We start from the raw sequence: 22,538 nt of genomic DNA, 5'->3' as shown, positions 1-22,538 counted from the left end.
TGTGATGGACAGTCTTTCTGCTCTCCAAGACAGTAAGCTCTCTGAGCATAGGGATCCTAGAGCTTTTCATCACTGTGCTTCCCACAGTATCTGGGACACAATGGATACCTGCCGTCAATACCTGTGAATAAGCCCCTGACTCAGGTACATAATGCCATAGGCATTAAAAAACATCTATTTAAGACATCTCTCCAAAGAAGAACTACAGATTACCAACAGGTACATGAAAAGATGCTCAACATTGCTAATTATTAAAAAAAAAATGCAAATCAAAACTACGAGGTACACCTCCCACCAGTCAGAATGGCCATAATTAAAAAGTCTACAAACAATAAATGCTGGAGAGGGTATAGAGAAAAGGGAGCCCTCCTACACTGTTGGTGGGAATGTAAGTTGGTGCAGCCACTATGGAAAACAGTATGTAGGTTCCTGGAAAAACTAAAACTAGAATTACCATATGATCCAGCAATCCCACTCTGGCATATATCCAGACAAAACTATAATTCAAAAAGATACATGCACTTTCATGTTCATAGCAGCACTGTTTACAACAGTCAAGACATGGAAACAACCTAAATGCCCATCAACAGATGAATGAACAAAGAGGATGTGGTACATAAAACAATGGACTACTACTCAACCACAGAAAAGAATGAAATAATGCCATTTGCAGCAACATGAATGGAACTAGAGATTATCATACTAAGTGAAGTCAGAAAGACAAATATCATATGACATCATTTATATGTGGAATCTAAAATATGACACAAATGAATCTACCTATGAAACAGAAACAGACTCACAGACACAGAGAACAGACCTGTGATTTGCCAAGGGGCTGGGGGGTGGGGAGGGAATGGAGTGGGAGGTTTGGGTTAGCAGATGCAAACTATTACATACAGAATGGACAAACAACAAGGTAGCTTATTCCAAGACACTAAACATGGTTCCCTGTGCTATACAGTATGTCCTTTTTATCTATTTTATATATGGCAGTATGTATCTGTTAATCCAATACTAATTAATCCCTCCCCCCCGCTTCCCTTTGGTAACCATAATTTCGTTTTCTATGTTTGTGAGTCTAAAAATCATATATTTAAAAGTGGTCTAACTTTGGAGGTAGTTTTTTTAAATTTTTTATTTTTATTGTAGTATAGTTGATTTACAATGTAGTGTTAGTTTCTGCTGTCCAGCAAAGTGAACCAGTTATTTTTTTTAAGTTTATTTTATTATTTATTTATCATTTATTTATTTTTGGCTGTGTTGGATCTTCGTTGCTGCACAGGCTTTCTCTAGTTGCAGCGAGAGGGGGGCTACTCTTTGTTGCGATGCGCAGGCATCTCACTGCGGTGGCTTCTCTTGTTGTGGAGCATGGGCTCTAGGTGCGCGGGCTTCAGTAGTTGTGGTATGCGGGCTTAGCTGCTCCGCGGCACATGGGATCTTCCTGGACCAGGGATCAAACCTGCACCCCCTCATTGGCAGGTGGATTCTTAACCACTGCACCACCAGGGAAGCCCAAAGTAAATCAGTTATACATAAACATATATCCATTCTTTAGATTCTTTTCTCACATAGGTCATTACAGTGTACTGAGTAGAGTTCCCTTTGCTATATAGTATTGATAGGTCCTTATTAGTTATCTATTTTATATATAGTAGTGTGTATATGTCAATCCCAACTCCCCTTGGAGGTAGTTCTTGCCCTGACGTCTTTCTTGCACACTCAAACCAGTGAGAGCTCAGGGGAAGAGGTACTAAGGCCCATTCATTTACAACTGCACCACACTTAGTTATGACAATTTCCATCCTTTTATTTTCAAGTTTTTCACTAACACCAAGCAGAGTAGTTATAACTCAAGAATTGGTTCTCTCTGAAGAGCCAAAAAGTATATCTCAAGGTGGTTATACACAAGACTGCTGGAGGAGGGGGCTTCAATACACTTCTTAATCACCTTCTGGGGGATGAGTCAGTTCTGGCTGTCACCTTGGTTCCCACAATGAAGGACTCCTGTAGCTTAGACTGGGTTGCTAGGCAACATTACCAGCTGGAGTTTGGCTAACACCTTTTGACAGGACTATCTTTAATACAAGGGGGATTGCTTTAAGTTGTAAAAGCCATTCCCAACTTCCATGGCTCTTGCCCATTTCTAGGGAAATAGAAAATACACACAACAGGAGCTTTTGTTGAAGATCCACCTTGTTGCACAGGCACATGTCCAGACAATATATATAGCAAGGCCCAGATGCCTACAGATGTCTTATGATTGTACCACCTAAGCAAGAGATGATAGGTTTAGAAATGGAAGCATACAAACACACATACACACTCATCCCTTCCAGAATTAGAAAACATGGCAAACAGCCAGGCAGAATAAGCAAGTTGAATGGATATAACTTCAATGTGTTTGGAAGCATTCTGGTGAGGAACCTGGCTCTGCTCCTATTGAATGGCTGTATCGTGATTTCTATCAGAAGACTGAATGGAGGCAGGAGGGTTCTACAATGTAAGTATGTGTAAATCAATTTTTATAAGCCTTAGATATTAGGTTTGAGCTAGAGGTATGTAGATGGCAGGATAATCAGACTATGCTAAATGAACATATTAAGCATGGCAATGGCAGCCAACGTAAGGAGGCTTCCCAGCCAGAGCCAGACTGGGATAGACTTCTTGACAAGATGTCTTTTTTTCTTTCTTCTTCTTCTTTTAAATATATCTGAACTCCTGGGAAACATGATGGAACCTTATAGTTGTGAGACTCTGAGAATAAGAATGCAATGTTAAGACACTGAGATCTGCCCTAAAGGACACTTTTTTTATTTAATTAATTAATTTACTTATTGACTGTGTTGGGTCTTCGTTGCTGCTGCACATGAGCTTTCTCTAGTTGCGGTTAGCAGGGGCTACTCTTCATTGCTGTGTGTGGGCTTCTCACTGCAGTGGCCGCTTCCATTGTGGAGCACAGGCTCTAGACACACAGGCTTCAGCAGTTGTGGCGCACGAGGTTAGTTACTCTGCGGCATGTGGGATCTTCTCAGACCAGGGCTCGAACCCTTGTCCCCTGCATTGGCAGGTGGGTTCTTAACCACGGTGCCACCAGGGAAGCCCAAGGACAGGGTTTTAAAAGATGGTCAACTATGGTTACACTTGCATCAAGATGTGATTTCTTTCAGTTCATTTGTCTCCTACCTCAAATTTGGCTTTGGCCATAAAAAGGAATGAAATTGAGTTATTTGTAGTGAGGTGGATGGACCTAGAGTCTGTCATACAGAGTGAAGTAAGCCAGAAAGAAAAAACAAATACTGTATGCTAAGGCGTATACATGGAATCTAAAAAAATGGTAGTGATGAACCCAGTGGCAGGTCAAGAATAAAGACGCAGATGTAGAGAACAGGCAGATGTAGAGAACAGGCTTGAGGACAAGGGGGGTGGGGGGAAGCTGGGACAAAATGAGAGAGTAGCACTGACATATATACACTACCAAATGTAAAACAGATAGCTAGTGGGAAGCTGCTGCACAACACAGGGAGGTCAACTTGATGACTGGTGATGACCTAGAGGTGTGAGAGGGAGGGTGGGAGGGAGGCTCAAGAGGGAGTGGATATGGGGATATATGCAAAAATACAGCTGATTCAATTTGTTGTACAGCGGAAACTGGCACAACAGTGTAAAGCATTTATACTCTAATAAAGATCTGAAAAAAAAGTCTGGTTTTGGGTTTGAGACCTAAAATTTTAGAAGGTGTGAACATGGTCTTCCCTCCTTCATCTTCCTACTTTAGCTAAGGTCACACCTCTTCCAGCAGCCGTAAGGGTGAAGAAGGTACTCAGAGAGCAGGAAGGGGGAAGCTGCACGTGGGACCCAGCTGTGGTACAGACGCATCAACAAGTTCAAAACCACTATGCCTGCTGAAAAGAATACTTTTTTACCATTTGAACAACCAAACTATATTTAAGTGCTGTCTGCCAAAGCATTTGCATTCCTGAAGTGTTCCAAGGGATGCGGAGAACCACAACAAAACAAAGAAACAGAACTCACCCTCACCTAAACCCTGCGCCAGAAGAAGTACTTGTCCCTTACTGGAGAACCCAACTAGTGAATACAGATACAACATGTCTCTGAGCTTTTCACAGTATAATAAACACTTCATTTAAAAAACAGGTTTGTAGACTGCCTGACAGAAAGATTCCTCTCTGGAGAAGGCTGGAGATGTAACTACTTCTTGTGTACTTAAGATAGTGGTCCCAGACATGTACTAAGCCCAAATACAGCTATAATGTAAGCTGTAAAACAGATTCATACAGACTGCTTGACACCAGCAGAGATGACCAGAGTGCTAGGAAGCAGGGAGACCCATACACTGGTGCCTTTCTGATCTAATATTTTCTACTATTTACACAACTAGTGGTACCATAAGCACCCCACCATATATACCTTTCTATTAAGAAATGATAAATTATTGGGGAGGGTGGGGGGGACTCGAGGGGGGGAGTCAAGGAAGGGAGGGAATACAGGGATATGTGTATAAAAACAGACGATTGAACTTGGTGTACCCCCAAAAAAATAATTTAAAAAAAATACAAACTTTAAAAAAAAAAAAAAAGAAATGATAAATTATTAAGGCTTAGGAAGACAGTTTCTTTTCTTCTTTCATCTCTAGAAGAAATGGAAGAGCAAAAGTAAAAGCTCAACACTAGGTGGTCAGTCCTTTAAGCCTGAGATTTCCTGTGGCCCTCAGAGTGTTAGCTCCATCTGTCAAATGTCTACTCTGGCACAGAAAAGCTATTTAAAGGGTTGGTGCTATTGTGATTAGGGCAGATCAGCTGGAAAAGATGGTATTTTTAGCTCTCAGCTAGACCCAGGGTGTTGAATCAGAAGGTACTAAATCTGAAAACGTTCATGTTAATAGAGCCCTCAGACTGGAAGGAAATGTAAAGGCCAGGGTACTCCAGACCTTGGGGTGGAGGCAGAGGAAAACTGAGAAAGATTAGTTGCAGGAAGTGGTCTTTTAAGAGATTAGCAGTGATTTAGTGTGAGAAATGATGGCCTCGGGCTCCTGGAGAAAGCAAAGTGGCTGTTTTCCCCTCTACTCCAGTGTGGCACTGCCATGGAGCAGTGTGGCACTGGGAAACTGATTCACTGGTATCTGGAGCACCCAAGGCAGGGAGGAACTGGCATGAGGCCACAGCAGAACTGATCAAAACTGAATTTGCTCTGGGAAACTATTCCAGTTTACATCAGAAGACAAAGCCTCTTTGGAAGAAAGGCCAGACACCTCTTCTTTGGCAAGATCACAAATGTACACCAAGGCCCCATAAGGGTTCAGAACCCCAATGTGGAAGCAGGGGGATCTCTTCTATTACTCTGACATACCAGACTACAACCCTCGATCATCCAAACTTAAATTTTTTTTTTTTTTTTGTAAAAGCATGTCCCTTTCATACCAGACCTCTGAAACCAAATCTGCTTTCCAATTACTCTGGCCTTCCTCTGCTCTTCATAGGCAGAGTTTCCCAGATCATGCATGTTCAAGGAACAAAGGGGTCCAATGACGTTAATCATAAGCATTTTTTGTTAAATTCCACAGTGAAAAAATTCAGTTAAGGTTGAGTTAAACTGCTTTCCTCAGTGCAGGAGGCCACGTGCAGTGGCAACTCCCAAGAGAGGCGCATCACCCACTGCACCTTCCAGCCTGGGCTGACCACAGAACCCTTTCCTAAGGGGCGAGTGTCCTCAGGAGCGTAATAAAAGGAATGTCCTGGGACTGACCACAAAAGGGTGACCATAATCCTCGCCATTAGCCACTGTGGATTCTGCACCTGAAGCTTCCTGAGAAGCAGTTTACACAGTGGAAAACTGCCCCACCTCCTAACTCCTCAAATGAAGTTTGTGGTAACTAACCAGTGAGCCGAGGAGAGAGAGACAGATAATACCGTCACCTACCTAGAATATGGCATAAAAAGCAGCTCAATTTAAGTATGATTTTTTTGTGAAAACTCAGCAAAAATCTGGTTTTGTTTAATAACTACATAACCAGTCAGGCTGAGAAACCTGGACCAAGAGTATGTTCAAAAGAAGGCAGATATGTGGTATTCCTGAAGAGAATCAACAAACTAGTCATGACAATGGACATTACATAAGATTATCTCTTCAAACACCTTTCCAGGGCTCAGGAGAAGCCCTATAAGAAAAGATATGTCCGAACACAGAGGATGAATACATCACAGAGCACCCCCACTCCCCGCAAAATATTTTTTTAAAGCACAAGTTGAAATGAGAAGACAGTGAGTTGTTTTTTGTTCTTTCTGTACTGCTGTAGTGGCTCTTTCCCCCACTCAGTGCTCCAGCTACAGTGGGAGGACGGCAGCGTGCTGGAAGCAGGAAATGACGAGTGCATGAAGCAAGGGGCGGCACTGACGGAGCACCAAGGCTCACTTTCATTCCAACTCAGAAAGCCTTATACTAACCTCAAAGGGAGACTGGGACAAAGGCCCTGAACAGCTCAGGGCTCCTTCCACTCCTGAGAGCGCTTCAGTGAAACAAAGCCCTAGGCACTGACAGCTGCTATTGTTTCTTCTCTTGGGTTCCCCGTTGGGAGTTCTAGTATAGCAATAAAACTACTAAGGGGGCTGGAGCTTTTTAATGGTGATTAAAGAGGTCAGTATCATCATGTGAAAGCTGACACAAGGCAAGAAAGAAAAAGGCTACCAACTAGGCTTCAATCAACTATGATGTAGTCTTATTTAATAACAAACACAGGATTCCAAATAAGGATCTCAGAAAGAGTTACTACTGAAGGCTGATGTAAAAGGACAAATAGTCTTTTTAATTTCCGGAAGAGTACATATCTTCAAGTGCCACTTCAATCACCTGATTCTTAGAATGTTCAACTAACATGACCACTGCATATTCAACTACTAGAGAACTGGGTGGGTGGATCCGTTCTAGTTCTTTTCTTAAATCTGTTGGCTCGTAAGTAATCTAGTACCTACATCAAAACATCCCAAGTTTTTGAAGAGAAGTTTGCAAAGTAATACCATATACTCACTAGAAATAAGGCAGATGTAAAAAGAGATAGGTAAAGAAGAGAGAAAAATTTCAAACATCTAATACATGAAGATGAAAATGAAATTTACAGTCATCACTCACCAGCATTTAAATGACATTCCTTAATCTGAAACTGAAGTTCATTTTCATTGGGAATATCCTTCCACGTTGCAAGGAAGACCTGGCGCTCTGTATGGGGAAGCAGAGGGAAAGGATGGGTGCTCACAACCTGTTAACGCTCTGACGTCTGAGCCCTTGCACTGTCTCTCCTCTCGAGTGCTGACTCTAGCAACACAGCCAGCAGTAGCCCGAGACTGGAGCCAACTCCCACCTACGCAGAGGTGCTGCACTCCAGGTCAACTAATCCCTCATGAGTAGCACTAAGATACACTGGAAAAGAGTTTACAGCTAGGGTTTAGTTTTGGCTCCACTGTTTTCCTACTTGGGTGACTTTCGGTAAGTCTTGTGACCTTTCTGATCCTTAATTTCATCACCTGCCTACCCTACCCAAAGAGCTATTGTAAGAATCAAACCAATGAAGTGCCCATACAACTTAATATGTATCAATATAAGCTAGTTTTATTAGATGGTGGTTTCCTAAGTAAGGGAAGAGAGGCATATCAACAACTACATGGGGAGTGCTAATAATTTATTACAAATTATTCAAGTCTTATCTTGAGACAGTAAGAACTCAGGACAGGGCTAAGTGTTACATCTGCATGTATTATCTCTAGTCATTATAAAAAATATTTTTGCTTTGTAAACTTGGAAACTGAAACTCAAAAAAATTAAGCACCTTGCTACAGTCACATAGCTGATAAACAGCCGAGACTCAAATCCATATCTACTTGCCACCAAGCCACTTACTCTGTATGCTGTGGTGCCTGACTTATTCAGATAATGGGCACCGTGACTTAGAGACCAACAGCAAAGCAAGACCAACTGTGACTCAGGCGAATACATAATTAGCAATTATTAGAGCTTTAGAACAGCCTTCCTCCATTTTTTTTAAACCTCAAAATAACTTGTACTTTTGGGCCTATGCTCTGCCTGACATTCAGAGGAAGGGCAAAGGTATATTTGGCAGGACAGGAGGATGTACTTACCCATTTTGCCATCTTCTACAAAAAGCACATTGAGTGGGATGAGGCAGCTGAAGTAGAAGACATCAATATTGTTTTTCACAGCCACCTGCCAGGAAAGTAGCAAGGGAAAATTAGGACATCAGAGGAAGCCAGGTTGGAGGGAAAAAGCAGTTACGTGTCTAGAAATATACCACCCAATTTCTTTCCTCTTTTAGACAGTGCAGGAAACCCCAAATCAAGACACACTAGCCCATACACTGCAAAGCATGTCCTTATTCATTCCACTGTCAGAGGACCATCAACAGCCTGCAACTCTGCCTCACTCCAGGAGGAGCCATGGGAGGGATGAATTCAAGGCACAAATTCTATACCTGGAATAATCCAGTCAGTTGTTTTGGCAGCAGCTGCTGCTACCACTTACTAAGTGCCTATTAATGACAGTATTTCTAATCCTCATTATTACTATCCCAAATGAAGTTACTCCCCTTGCATTTTACAGATGAGGAACTGAGGTTCAGAAAGATTAAGTAACATCCAGTATCACTTTGCCAGTACCCAGAAGAACAAATGTAAATTTGAATCTAAACCTTGGTTTTCTTCTCTCCACAATAACTGGTGGCATACTGCCCCTTACCTTTTTTCAGATACCAGTTTTAAAGTGCTTTCTTTTATAAAATCTTACTTCTTCCTAAGTCATATGGCTGGAAAAGCTTGTTGGGTCAAACACTTATAAATCTGATGACTCTAAGAAGGAAAAGTCTTTGAGCAAATGAAGAGTTTTCTTCTCACAATACAAACTTCTGGATTTGGGCAGGCTGTGATTCTACCACGGCCCATTTAATCCAGAGCACACTGTTTATATTTTTTAAAAAGCTGCAGTAAGTACTTGTGTTCAGGGGCAACACTGCTTGGTGTCTCTACTCAGAAACAGGCAGAGTCCACTGTGGCCGATTGTAAGAGCCATGTACTGCAAGAGGGGAGAGTAGGAGAAGAACTGCCTCCCACTGGTGACTTTCCTATCCATGCCCTTGGTGCCACAGAAAACCACTTCCCTGGGTGAGTTTTATAATCAGTAACCACGTCCATTTCTCTTTAAGAAAATACAGGTAAAAAGTGTTTATCTAGTACCACTATTCTCCCTCCCCCTTCTTGGGGCAAAGGTCTACACTTCAACCGCATAATGAGATCAAAATATCCCCTTTCCAAGTACTTCCAGCCCTTTTACATTTGTTACCAACTCATCTGCCCCACCTTAAACAATACCTTTATTTCATCCTTCATAATTCGGCTTGGGTATGTCTACTTAATATCTTTCTTCTCTCTTTCCCAGAAGAATTCATCAAATTACTTTCCTTGTAACTTGTGCATTTAACCTTTCAATTACCAACCCCCAGGAGTTTCTGACCTATATATATATCACATAATCTGATGCCCAAAATGCTGAGACAGCAGGAGTCTCAAAAAGCTTGAGTCTGGTGCATACAAGCAAAGTAACTAACCTCAGGAAAGAGGGACCTTAGACATTCTTTAAGATGTACTAGAGCACCACTTCAAAAGATTTATACCAGCTGTGGGCTTATACCTCCTCCATCCTCTGGGAAGGAGGTATTTTCGAATTCATCTGGTACTCAGCATCGTGAGAGAACGGGAAGTCTTATTTCACATAAGGGCACCAAGAAGACCTTGAGGGAGTGCCAAGCTCTGTAAAGGGCATTGAGAAGTGAAAACTGGAAATGGTACAAGTGGGCTAGTGTGGATCATATATCCTCTGGGAGACAATATTAGCAGTTCTTAACCAAAGATTTATATTAGACTCATCTGGAGAGATTTCTCAAAACAGAATCCAGGACTCCATCCTGTATTAAAAAAACAATGAACCCTAAATCTGGGACCTGGAACATGTATTTGGGAAAAAGCTCCTAGGAAGATCAACCTAAACAAGTAATTAATTTAGAACAATGTTACTTAAGAAGTCTGCACAAGCTTATAAATAGCTCCTTCTGAGGGAATCCTTTTCCCAATTGGATCCCTTTAACAATGGAAAAGACATGAAAAGCTCTTCTAGGTCAGCAGTGCTAAAACCATTCTGCCCTGAGGACCCTTTGGACAAACAGATGAAAGTCAGGGACCTTCTTTCTGAAAATTGTACATGCAACGTTTCCACAGAAACTTCAGGGTTTTAGGACACCCTGAAGACTATTCCTGGACCTCTGCTCTAAAATAATTCTCCAAGAAGCTGGGACACCCAAATCAGAGGCAGCAGACACAGTGGTTCTGAACAAGGACCTGAGAACCAGACCAGACCACCTGATATCAAATACTGACTCTGTTACTGACTTGCTGTGTGAGTTTCGGCAGTAGGACTCAGCTCAGTCTCCTGTCTGAAGAATGGAGATAACGGGACTAAATGCGTGCGGTTGTTATAAGGATAATGAATTAAGATTTGCAAAGCACTCAGAATGGTGCCTGACTTACAGTTAAGTACTATTAACAAATATTTCTCAAAGAAAAGTCCCCTCTTCTTTCACTGTCTTCTGCTTTACCTTTTTACTCAGAATTTTTCATAATTAAGGATAATCACATTACACTTATCTGAAATCTTACACATGCTCAAATGTAGTATTAAAACTATGCTAACAAGAGATAAGAAATTAAAAAAAAAAAGAAAATGAAAAAAAGGTTTATTGGCAAACTGTGAGCTTAATGATTCTTCTCGCTACTGTGCCCCTGGTAAAATGTCATCTCTTTACAGGATCAACCGCACAGATCACTCCTTGGAGGAAGCGTTTCATCTCTTTTACATTAGCTTTTCAAAATCTGCATTTTGCAGCTCTCAAACTTTACTCTTGACTAGCACTACATTTATTTCAAATATATATGGTTCCCTGCATCTGGCCTCTGCCTACCTCTCCAGCCTATTTCCTTAACTTCGAGCATATCAAAATTACTTCTTGCTCCTCAAACACTGAAACTGCCTCTGCTGTTTCTTGTCAGATGTTGTTCTTTCTGCTTAATATGTTCTTCTCCTAAAGCTTTATCTGTCTGGAAAATGTCTATTTAATCTGAAGATTTAGTTCAAGCCTCATAAGGATTTCTCAGGAAGGCTCTAATTCCTCTCTATAGCACCCACTCCAGGCACTTCTATAAGCATAAATAACTGTTTATCTCTGCCTCACCCACAACATAAGGACCTCTCTCTCAGTGCAGGGGCTCTCACCTTCACCTGCATACTAGTGAGTCAATAAATATTTGTTGCATGAAATTAAGGGGAAGAAATTGAGCAAATGGAATGAAACACTGGTTTCTCAATCTTTTTTTTTTTTAACCTTTACATCATTCATGTGCAAAACATAATTTCACCAGTAACATGGCTCATTAGGCACATAGATACTTATGAGGCAAGGATGGGGGATAGGATGATATGTGGGCTCTTCTGGTTTCAAATTCACTGAACTAAAAATAACATTTAGATGTTGAGGAAGAATAACACAGGTGGTAGATCACAGCCCAAAGAATACTAGATTCTCCAAGGATATGCCAATAACTCTTTAGGAGTCTCAGCAAAAAAAGAATAAAGGAAAACACAGTATGAAGCCAGTTCAATTTCAATCCAGATGGTGGCTCTCTTAAATAGAATTGAGTAAACCTTAGAGTATGATACTGATTGCTTCAGAGGGAGAGAGGGGAGTTCATTTTCTTATTTTGAAATGCACCAGCCCAACGGGTACAGAACAGAAAGACATAATCCAGACAAGCTGGAGAAATATTTTCTAAGAGCTTTAACATCAATGTCTAGCTTGCCTGTGGCAAATCAATTCTCACATATATATCCAAATGTCTACCGAGTATCTCTACTTTGATAACTAATAGGTATCTCAAAATCTCCCCTCCTATCCGTAAATGGAATCTCCTGCTGACTTTCCAAACTCAGTAAATGAAATACTGCAAAGCCTTTTATGGTGTCCCTGTTTCTGCACTTGTCTCCCCGCAACCCTCAACACCTAGCTTCCCAGTCTATTCTCAACACAGCAGTCAGAGTGATCTTAAAATGTAGATCAACTCATAAATACTTTCCTGCTCAAACTTCCAATGACTTCCCAAAGTTACAACTGCTTATAGTTGGATGCCTCTTACCTCTCTGTTGTCATATGCTATGACTCTCCCATCAGCCACAGGAGCCTGCCGTTGTGCCCTGCACATACCAGACATGCTCCTATCTCATAGCTTTTTGCCTGTGTTGTTTCTTCTGTCCGGAATTCTCTTCCGCCAGAAATATGCAAGGCTCATTCTGGCCTCCTTCAGGTCTTTGCTTTAATCACATACTATCTTCTCACAATAGGTCTTCCATGACCAACATATTTATAAAATTATACTACCCATCTCCAACTCTAGGACTCCCTATCCCCACCTCTGCATTGATTTTCTCCATTGCTCTTATCTGACATACCATTACTTATCTGTTGGTGCACTGCCTTGTCCCTGTGCCACTTAATCCACCTCCAGTAAAATATAAGTTTCATAAGGGAAGGGATTTTTGTCTCCTGTTCACTACTGTATTCTCAGTTTCTAAAACAGTGATTGGCACAGAGTGAAGGCTCAATAAGAACAGTGACTGTAACATACACTACTCAAAGTTCCTCACAGCCATTTGGGTTTAGACAAGATATGAACTTGGTCTAAAGTTTCCAAAAGGACAGTACTTCTCAAGTTTTTTCCAGTGTACTTCCCTTAACAGAGGAGGAAAGAGTGGACATATATACTGGGGTGGAGGTTGGGGTAAGGATCAGGATTAGGTGCCTAATATGAAGTAGCCCATCATAAGAACAAAATTTCTTTGAAGTTCTGTGCTATTCCATAATGAATCCATGTGTTTTAATATAAAAATGTGTTTTTCCATTTACCTTTAAATAAAACTGATGCTCCAGGAGAACACACCATGTGTATTCTTCAGCCTCAAGTATCTCCTAACATGGCGGTTTTAAAAACCGTGGGTCACAACCAACTGGTGGTTCTTAAAATTAACCTAGTGAGATGAAACTGGCATAAAAAATAAACTAGAAAGTGTCATAGTGCATCTCATGAAGGGTAAGTAATGTTTCCTGAAACTGTTTCCGTTTCATGTATTATATGTGTGTATACACTATGTAGAATGTATCTCTCACCGCAAGTTGCAGTCAAAAAAGTATAAAAGCCATAATACTCATATACCAAATTAAGAGCAAGCAGTGAGGAGATGGGCTCAGCGAGCTTAGGAACAGAGTGCACACCTCAGTTTCTGCTCTGAGGACGCCTAAAGCAGACCACAGATGGTCCCAAGGAGCAGACTACCCAATCCTCTGCTCCTCTGGTCTGCCATGTGCAACATGCGGACGTAACAATATTAATTTGCCTCTCAGGAACACCAATAGGAAAAGCAAGCAGAAATGATTATGAGGCATTTGGAAAACACAAAAGCAGGCTATAAATGCTTAATAATAATAATAATTTTTAAAAGTTACTTTCAGTGGCCGCTGGGGAAAGAGCAGCCTGTCAGCTTCAGCCTGTAACCAGCAATTAGTTTCTTTCCACAGTATAAGAAGCCTGCTGCAGGAGCTGCAGCCTCTTCATGGTGGCACAGCTGGAGACGAGCAGGCTGAATTAATATTCTAACCTTGTTCCAGTGTGCTCAAAAGTACTATAAAAAGGTACGAGATGAACTCAGTCTGAACTCTGGCAAATGCAGCCTCTCCCCACACCTCTCACCACAGATCACCACAGGAGGCACTGCCACAAGAAAATTCAAGGCAAGTGGTACACAGCTCACCTTTCAGAGTATATCATCTACTCTTCCGTGACGTCACTTGTGACCTTTCCAAGTCTCTGAAGAATTTCTTTTTTTCCTCCTCTCCATTTAGCTTTTAGAAAGATTATTTGCAGGCTGGTCCAAGCTAGGACCAGGCAGTGACGCCAACCATCACCAGTTGTCTGAGGAATGATGATTCAGATGTGTGTTAAGCACCACACCACCTAGTCAACAGAGCCTAGGGGAACGGCTCTGAGTGACAGGTTTTTAATGATACTGACTCCAACTGTGTGATATGTCATCTGAGACTCAAGCAGAAGAGGCTCTCGGCTAGCTGCTGCAGTTAAACCTACCTGTAGTTCTGCATTCCTAGTCAATACCAAAAAATGCCTACCAACTTTAGTTTAAACATGGTCTTCCATTTCAAACCCTAGTGACCAATAATCTGAGACTTCTCAGAGGCATCCTGACAAAACAGGTCTATCTATAATATTTGACAATGTCTGAATAGTTAAAAATGTAGCAGAAATAGTCATGCGGCCCACCATAGAAAATGTCAATTTACTTTCCTTCCAATGCTAATTACATTTTCACTTGAAGAGCCATCTTTAGTTTACTTCCAAGGCTAAAGATCAAAACAAGAACGCTCTCTTTTCTTTCTTAGTTCACCCAATAGATCAGATGGACTGCATGGCAGTTGAGCAGCCCCCAAACAGTGGCAATCACAGCGGAGCCCCTTACAGGAAAAACTTGACAGGTTCCTCTCTTCCTGAAAAAAGAAGTAGCTCCATGTCCCTAAGCTAATTTCCCCTTGGGGAACAACATGCACTTCAGCATCTGAAATTTCCATGTTTAAGTGGCTCTCAGAATGGAAAGGAAAGCTGTGAACAGACCCTCAGATGATCTCTTAAACTTAAATCTTCTAGTGGCACACATAATTACTGGGTTTTAGAATAGTGATGAGGGGACTTCCCTGGTGGTCCAGTGGGTAAGACTCTGCACTCCCCCAATGCAGGGGGGCCTGGGTTTGACTCCTTGTTGGGAACTAGATTCTGAATGCATGCCGCAAGTAAGAGTCCACATGCTGCAACTAAGAAGTCTGCATGCTGCAACTAAGGAGCCCGAGCCCGCATGCCACAACTAAAAGACTCCCACATGCCGCAATGAAGATACCGTGTGCCTCAACTAAGACCCAGTGCAGAAGAAAGAAAGAAAGAAAGAAAGAAAGAAAGAAAGAAAGAAAGAAAGAAAGAAAGAAAGAAAGAAAGAAAGAAAGAAAGAAAGAGGGAGGGAGGGAGGGAGGGAGGGAGGGAGGGAGGGAGGGAGGGAGGGAGGGAGGGAGGAAGAAAACTGGCAATGAGAACCTAAGAGACAAGCTCTCTTGGTAGGCCTTGTTTTGAAAGGTGAAGAGAAACCAAAAGATACTAAAACTTTTGTAATTATGACTCCTCCTGGAGTTCCCAATCTGTCATGAGATCTGTTTAAGCTCAACCTCAGAAATCTCCCACACAGTTAACACCATGAATGAGAATGCAGGCAGATTAAATCTCCAGAACACCAAAGAGAAGATTGTAAAGTGGTACAGATAGATATTAGTTTAGAAGACTCTTGGATTAAACTGTTAAAATCCTCTGATTTAGGCAGGAGTAAATCAGAATGATGGTCTCCAAGGCAGTATACTGGAAGAACCCCAAAGAACAGCAGGGTTAGAACTACTGGAACTAAATTCTGTAATTCTTTTGCAACTTAAGCTAGACTCTCAAGCATTGCTTTAAAAAAGAATTCCCCCTCTCCTTCAAAGTCATTTGGAAAAAAAGTGGAAAAGTCACAATTTTCATGAAAGACTGCCTCTGTGGAGGGAGTCTTTCATGAAGCTTCTTTTTGAAGCCCACCCATAACCACCACTAAAGCCACCTGAACTGCAGAGTCAGGCTGAACTCACACCCCTTAAAGTCCCAGCACAACCTTCAGTCCCAGCACTGTGACACCTCATCCCAGAGTGAATTTCAGTTTAGGAGTCCCAACCTTTATTTTTTTATTTTTTTTATTTTTTTTGGGGGTACACCAAGTTCAATCAACTGTTTTTATACACATATCCCCGTATTCCCTCCCTTCCTTGACTCCCCCGCCTCGAGTCCCCCCCACCCTCCCCGCCCCAGTCCTCCAAGGCATCTTCCATCCTCGAGTTGAGGAGTCCCAACCTTTTTACTGCTTACCTCTGAATTTATAAACAATCACACCCATTCCCACTAAAGCAAATTCTTCTGATAGCAAGTGTGAAAAAAATCTGGAATTGGGAAGTGCCAGACGATTACCTTTTTAAATACAAAAAAAAATTTTTTTCAGGACTTCCTAGGTGGTGCAGTGGTTAAGAATCCACCTGCCAACGCAGGGGACATGGGTTCGATCCCTGCTGTAGGAAGATTCCACATGCCTCGGAACAACTAAGTCCATGTGCCACAATTATTGAGCCTGTGCTCTAAAGCCCGTGAGCCGCAACTATTGAGCCCATGTGCCACAACTACTGAAGCCCATGAACCTAGAGCCCATGCTCCACAATAAGAGAAGCCACTGCAATGAGGAGCTTGCGCACCAAAATGAAGAGTAGCCCCTGCTTGCCACAACTACAGAAAGCCTGTGTGCAGCAATGAAGACCCAAAGCAGCCAATAAAAAATATATAAATAAATTTATTAAAACAATTTTTTTTCCCTTTTAAAGGCAAAAGTTGGACTGTTGTGAGTATTATTTGAAAAAACTGTTTTCTGAAAGCAAAGAACTGAGCAACGAGATACAATGAACATCCACTAGCAAAATACAAACCCCTTTGCCCTTCCTTTTAAAGTCTGCCTCCTTATCACCTCATGTCCATCAGAATTAGAAAAAGACAGGCTTCTTTCTGGTCTCACAGAAAAAGGGCTCACTCACAGCTCCATTTTCCGCCAGACAGCTAAATGATTCTGGTTTTCCCTGGGGCTCCAAGACACTTACAAAGCATCCTTGAGCTTCCAAATTTACTCTGAGAATACGATACAAAATAGTCCGACGGAATTAGGATAATGGTTTCATAGCTGTGTGGTGACAATTTGTTTTTATTTTGAAGTGGCACATAGGTTACTAACAGAAAAAGTTTCCTAAACATTAGAACAGTCACATGTTCTATTTTCCTAGTTGTTGCCAATCTTGGAAATAGGGTCCATTAACATGCTGTGATCTTGCCTTTTCAAATATCAATGAGCAGAGTAAAGGAAGCAACAGCTTCTAATGTTTGCTCTGCCCACTTGAGAGAAAATGAATTTGTGACTATAGTTCTCAGATTAAACTTGGGATCAGGACCAGACTCACCCAGGTAAAGGGTATTAAAACAGGGGCAGGGGGCAGACTGTAAGGCCTCTAAGAAACAACAGGCAGAGTGTTTAGGGATACTCTGTTTGCTAAGATGAGGTAATGGCCTTGCAGAGTTTGCTTCAAGAACTAGATGCACCTGCTATTTGTAAACACTTTCTTAAATGAAAGCAAAAAGATTCATTCAACAACAAATATTTATTAAGCACCTATTGTGTGCCAGACATTGTTCCAGGCACTGGGAGATAAATCAGTGCAGGAAAAAAACTAAGATAAAACCGCTGCCCTTTTGGAGTTTGCGGTCCAGTGACAGGGGGCAGGAGGTGAAAATGAATAAGTACAATAAATAGCATTTAAAATGGATAAATGCTGAGGAGGGGGAGTGAGGGTAAAGGGGATCAAGAATACTGGAAGTAGAGTGAGGTGGCCTCATCAAAAAGGTCCTATTTTAGCAAAGGCCTGAAGGAGGCGATGAGCCATGCAGACACGGCAACTGGGAGGAGCATTCCAGACACGGGAAACGGCCAATTCAAAGGCCATGAGGTGGCAGCATACCTGTCTGAGGATCTGTGAGGAAGCCGCTGTGGCTGCAGTGGCGTGAGGGGAGAAGCAGGTGAAGCCAATGAGGTAAGGGGGAGGCGGAAGGCCCGGCTGGATCACACAGGGACTTGTAGACCATTGTTAGGACTTGGGCTTTTCCGCTTAGAAAAAATACCAATGCAAGTTCTTCCACACTGGTGATGTAAACCCATGCATAACAGCGCAGTGGAATAGCGAGAATTAAGCAACTGTCACAACTCTGAAAGGACCATACCTACGTGGAGAGGGTCACTGGCAGCTGTGTGTCTCACAAGGAACACAGGGTCAAGGGAAAATAATGCTAAGATATACTGTATCTGTTCCTGCTTCAGGCAGCTTTCTCATTATTAAAGTTTTACATGTTAGGCAAAACAAATTACAAACTTATAGCAAAAGCACATTTGATCTCTTTCTGTCAATACAGAACCCACCTGCTGTGCTATACTGACTAATCTGGTTACTAATCAAAAGTAACCAAACGCTAACCAAATTTATCACAAGCCCCAAACAAGCCCACAACAGAATTACTCTATACAGTTTCAGTTGCCATAAAGAGCCAGCAATATTTTCACAGGCCTTTCAGCCTGACAAACAGATAAGTTCCCCAAACCCAACGTCTTACCCTAAACAGGTTCTGCCCAGCCTATGCAGGCTCTCACCCTAAAGGCATGATGTCTCTTTTCCCTTTAATGACGGCTCTGTGCACCTTGCCAGAACTGGCTGATACGCCCTTGGCTGCATCTGCTGCACCACAGAATACTATGACTACACAGACGACATCAACAGCACGAACTGTTTGCTATGCCGGGCTTATTAATGTTCAACTTTAAAATACATTCTGTACATACTGTACGAATCACAAAATGGTGAAGGCAGGACTAATAAACTATGAGTTAGAGTTACTAGATATTCCACACCCCTGTCTGGTATGTCATGGGATTGAAGACCCAACGAAAACTCAATAGAAGAGTAGACTCCAGTAATGAGAGTGAATGAATACTATTCATTTTAAAATTCTAAGGTAAAACTGATCTAGAACCTAATCTAGGTTCTAGGTGGTAAACACACAGATTAGCTCACAGCAAGCTAGAAACCCAGAGGTTCACAGGTGTGCCTGTGCACGGCCCACTATATTATTTAACCTCAACATGGATGAACGGCAGGCACAGGTGGCTATCAAGAGGACGGGGCGCATGGGTAGGCCACTGTGCACAGGTGCTATCTCTGGGCGGTTTTCCTGGGGAATCAGGTCATATACAGAAGGGGCAGAAACTATTGTCAGGAGCACAGCATGAGCTATGGAACTGAGAGGTTTCGTGCTTTTGTATTTGGAGTACTTGCCTTCCAACTCCTTTAATGGCTCCTGGAGAGGATTGTTGCCACTAAACCAAGGACCACCACTCATTTACACACTATTCAAAAATGATTAACTATGTTTTCCTTTGTCTCCAAACTGTAATTGAGTCTAAGTACATTTACCAGTGTCTCCACTTCTGTTTTTTTTTTTCCTTTTCCTTTAGAACAATAAAACTGCCATCTATTTGCAGAACACACAAATATATGTCCTTCCATAAACCTGGGCTTTCCTGAAGTGGCATAAAAGAGGAAAATGAATTCAGACTGAGTATATTTTCATTATAAGCCCACCTGACTGATTCAGGCCCTGTGAATCTTGATTCAGAGAAAAACTTGTTCTATAAAACCTCAAACTGTAGAATTAGGATCTACAGATAGAATTTAAAGGAAGACAAATTTTAGTTCAATATAAATAACTTCCTAAGAGTTTTAGGAAGATGGAATGGGCCATTTTAGGGCAGTAAATCAGTATTCATGTAGTATTCATGTAGATGCTGAGACTCACTGCTAATATTAGGTAAATTCCATCAGAAATAGGGTTTGAAACAGACAATATTAAAGGTCATCCTTCCAACCTGGAGATTTTACATTCTTTGTCTGCACACTCACACAGCTCAAAGCTTTTCTCAAGTTTTATTTTCAAAATGTATGAACCTCAATACCATGAAACCTATGTATAACCCCTATATTAAAGAACTGTGAATAAAAGAAATTCTTTCTTATCTCACTGAACATGATACCATAGCAAAATATGAGTATTAAGAGAGTAAATGTGAATGAGGGCAAGACATGGCTCTCAAGTGGGCTTCAATCCAGCTTAGGAAAATTCCAGGGTGTTTCCTTTAATTCTAACCTATAATGCACCCTAAGGCTTTGAGTAAAGATTATCAGCCATAATGAGAACATAACGACTAGAAATAGGTACCTACTTTTTATTCAGAATGTAAAGTCCCCTACTGCAAAAAGATCACACGGTTAAATCTATTTTAAAATCATTTATCAAACCAGAAACACAAAACTAATTCTATTCTTCACCAGCAACTCCTTAGTTTCATGATATAAAGATGGCTGAGATTTTAACAGATGAAAACCCACAAACCACTTCTATTACCCTGTAGAACTACTTGGTGAAATTTATCATTTGCTCAAGATTCTTAGCATGGGTAATCTTATCTCACAGGCTCTTTTTAATGAGGAACTAGCTCCCAAGCTTGGGTGTTTTAAGAACTGAATTCTGGGTTTCAGGAACAACTGGCTCTTACCACTGAGGCCCGATTTATAACCTGCTAAACCACATCAGCTTATCAGAATATGGTTTTGTGTGTGTGTGTGTGTGTGTGTGTGTGTGTGTGTGTGTATGTGTGTGTGTGTTTTGGGCCGTGCCACCTGGCATGTGGGATCTTAGTTCCCTGACCAGGGATCGAACCTGCACCCCCTGCAGTGGAAGCGTAGAGTCTTAACCGCTGGATCACCAGGGAAGTCCCCCAGAATACAGAATTCTTATCTACTGCTTATGTGTGATTATTCAAGCAGGACCATTGCTGTTAACAAACATATTCCTAAAAAAGAGTCCCAGAAGCCAGTAGTTACGTTCTAGTTAAAGAAAGACAAAAGATATTGTTTAGCAGAATCTTGACAAAAAGGATAAAAGGGTTCTCAATAAGGCCAACCTAGTGAAAAAGGAACATCTAGTATATAAGATACTCTATTTCTCAGATGAGATTAAGGAAACGTTTATAGTCCTGATGTGACATGAAAAATATATCAAATTTGAAGCAGCAATCACAAAAAGCAATTTTTTCTTTGGTGGTAAAATATTATCATCTTTCATAACCAAGATCTTTCATAACCATTACCTACATATCGCTAATGGAATATTTCAGATTCTGTCCTGTCTACAGGGGTTATTTTCAGCATTGGATCTATCTGTGACCTGGGAATCTCTTATAGTTCTCCTAAGATCCACCACTTCAAGGACTCAATGTCTATTCAAGCAGCATGTGGTACCATAAAAGCAGAGTGCACAGTCCTCAACTATGGATCCTGGAAGACCAAAGGAGGCTTTAATACTGAGCTTGTTTGGCTTGCACACAGTCAAGAAAAGTCAGTAAATGCCAAGCTGGTTTGCTTCCTTTGATGGAAGCTGCTGAAAAGGTCTTCCGTTTGGAAGCATTTACCAGTTTTTCTGGTACAATAGCTACAGCTGTGGGCTTTCTGAGAGTGAAGGGACATATGTAAGACATGAAATATCAGGGACAGGCACCATCTGCAACTGATAGTCTCAGAGGCTGGGACTGCAATGTAGGAGTAGCAAGGGATAGAATTTTCTCAGTGCCATACACTGGCAAAAAACCCCCAACAAAACAAAACAAAACAAAAAACAAAAACCAAAACCCCTTTGGACTGACAAAGATCTTAAAGATACGAAAAAATGGGATTGTAAGATTGTGCTCCTTTGCGCTAGCATCCTCAGCACCTCCTGCCCTAATTGTTCAAAGGTTAAATGAACAGAGTTGATGAATATTGCCTTGTTTTAGAAGAGGCATTCAAAGAAAAAACTGAGACATTATTTCTTTCCCCTAATTAATATCCATTCTCTTATTAAACAACACTTAAGTGGGGTACAAAGTGGATACAAAGATAGATAATAAAAACCACATACACTAAAGGACCAATTCTTTATCCATAGGTTAACCTCTAACCACAAAGCAGTACAGAAGGAAGGAAAGAAAAATTTTTATGAAGGTGCCATCAGGCTTTCAGGTGAAGACAGTAGACTGAAAATCACATTTAAATTTTCTTTCTCCTGAAAGAAATTCTGCCATAATTCAAGGAAAAAAACTTAAAGGTATAAATTCATAAAGATGGGGAAGAAAAAAAATACAACAGCAACAAAATCTTATTAACTGTAAAACAAACGGTGTTAGCAATAACACCACAGAATTCTCAAAGGCTTAGGACTGGTAGCACCTCTGGAACTGTATGGAGGGGAAATAGGGGAAGGGGATGATAAAAGAAAGAGGATTAAGAAACTGTTATCCCCCCCCCCCCACCTGTTAGAGCCCTAGATCCCCCTCCACCATTCTAAGCTACCTCAGCCTCTGAATAAAACTAAAAGATTGATTCTCTCAGAGAAGATAAGATAGACGGGACTTTAAAGGGGATGCTAGGCATGGCTGAGGGGTGGTGGAGGAAGTGAATTCATGTATACTGACTCTCTCCAGCCCTCTTCCCCAATTTAGCTCCCAGAAGGCTGGGAGAAAGTCTTTATATTCTAAACAGGAGAGTCAAGGATAATTTTTTTTTAAATTTTTAATATTTTACTTTATTTATTTGGTTGCACCGGGTT

The 22,538-nt window shown here is 41.3% G+C and overlaps 1 protein-coding gene across 4 annotated transcripts in view; it reads right to left on the bottom strand.

Annotated features, from left to right (window-relative positions):
- AP2B1 (adaptor related protein complex 2 subunit beta 1) overlaps window positions 1-22,538 on the bottom strand; it is a 119,039-nt gene that overhangs the window by 6,212 nt on the left and 90,289 nt on the right. For all 4 annotated transcript variants that reach the window (XM_057714675.1, XM_057714678.1, XM_057714676.1 and 1 more), the window contains 2 exons: window positions 8,151-8,235; window positions 7,147-7,233 (listed from right to left, as the gene is read on the bottom strand). In XM_057714675.1, the coding sequence (XP_057570658.1) occupies window positions 7,147-7,233; window positions 8,151-8,235 (172 nt within the window). The remainder of the gene's footprint in view (window positions 1-7,146; window positions 7,234-8,150; window positions 8,236-22,538) is intronic.

Source organism: Hippopotamus amphibius, chromosome 17, assembly GCF_030028045.1.
Source record: "Hippopotamus amphibius kiboko isolate mHipAmp2 chromosome 17, mHipAmp2.hap2, whole genome shotgun sequence".
In the NCBI taxonomy this organism is placed as follows: domain Eukaryota; kingdom Metazoa; phylum Chordata; class Mammalia; order Artiodactyla; family Hippopotamidae; genus Hippopotamus; species Hippopotamus amphibius.
Note: the sequence above shows the minus strand (reverse complement) of the source record. Positions and strands in the feature narration are given on the sequence as shown.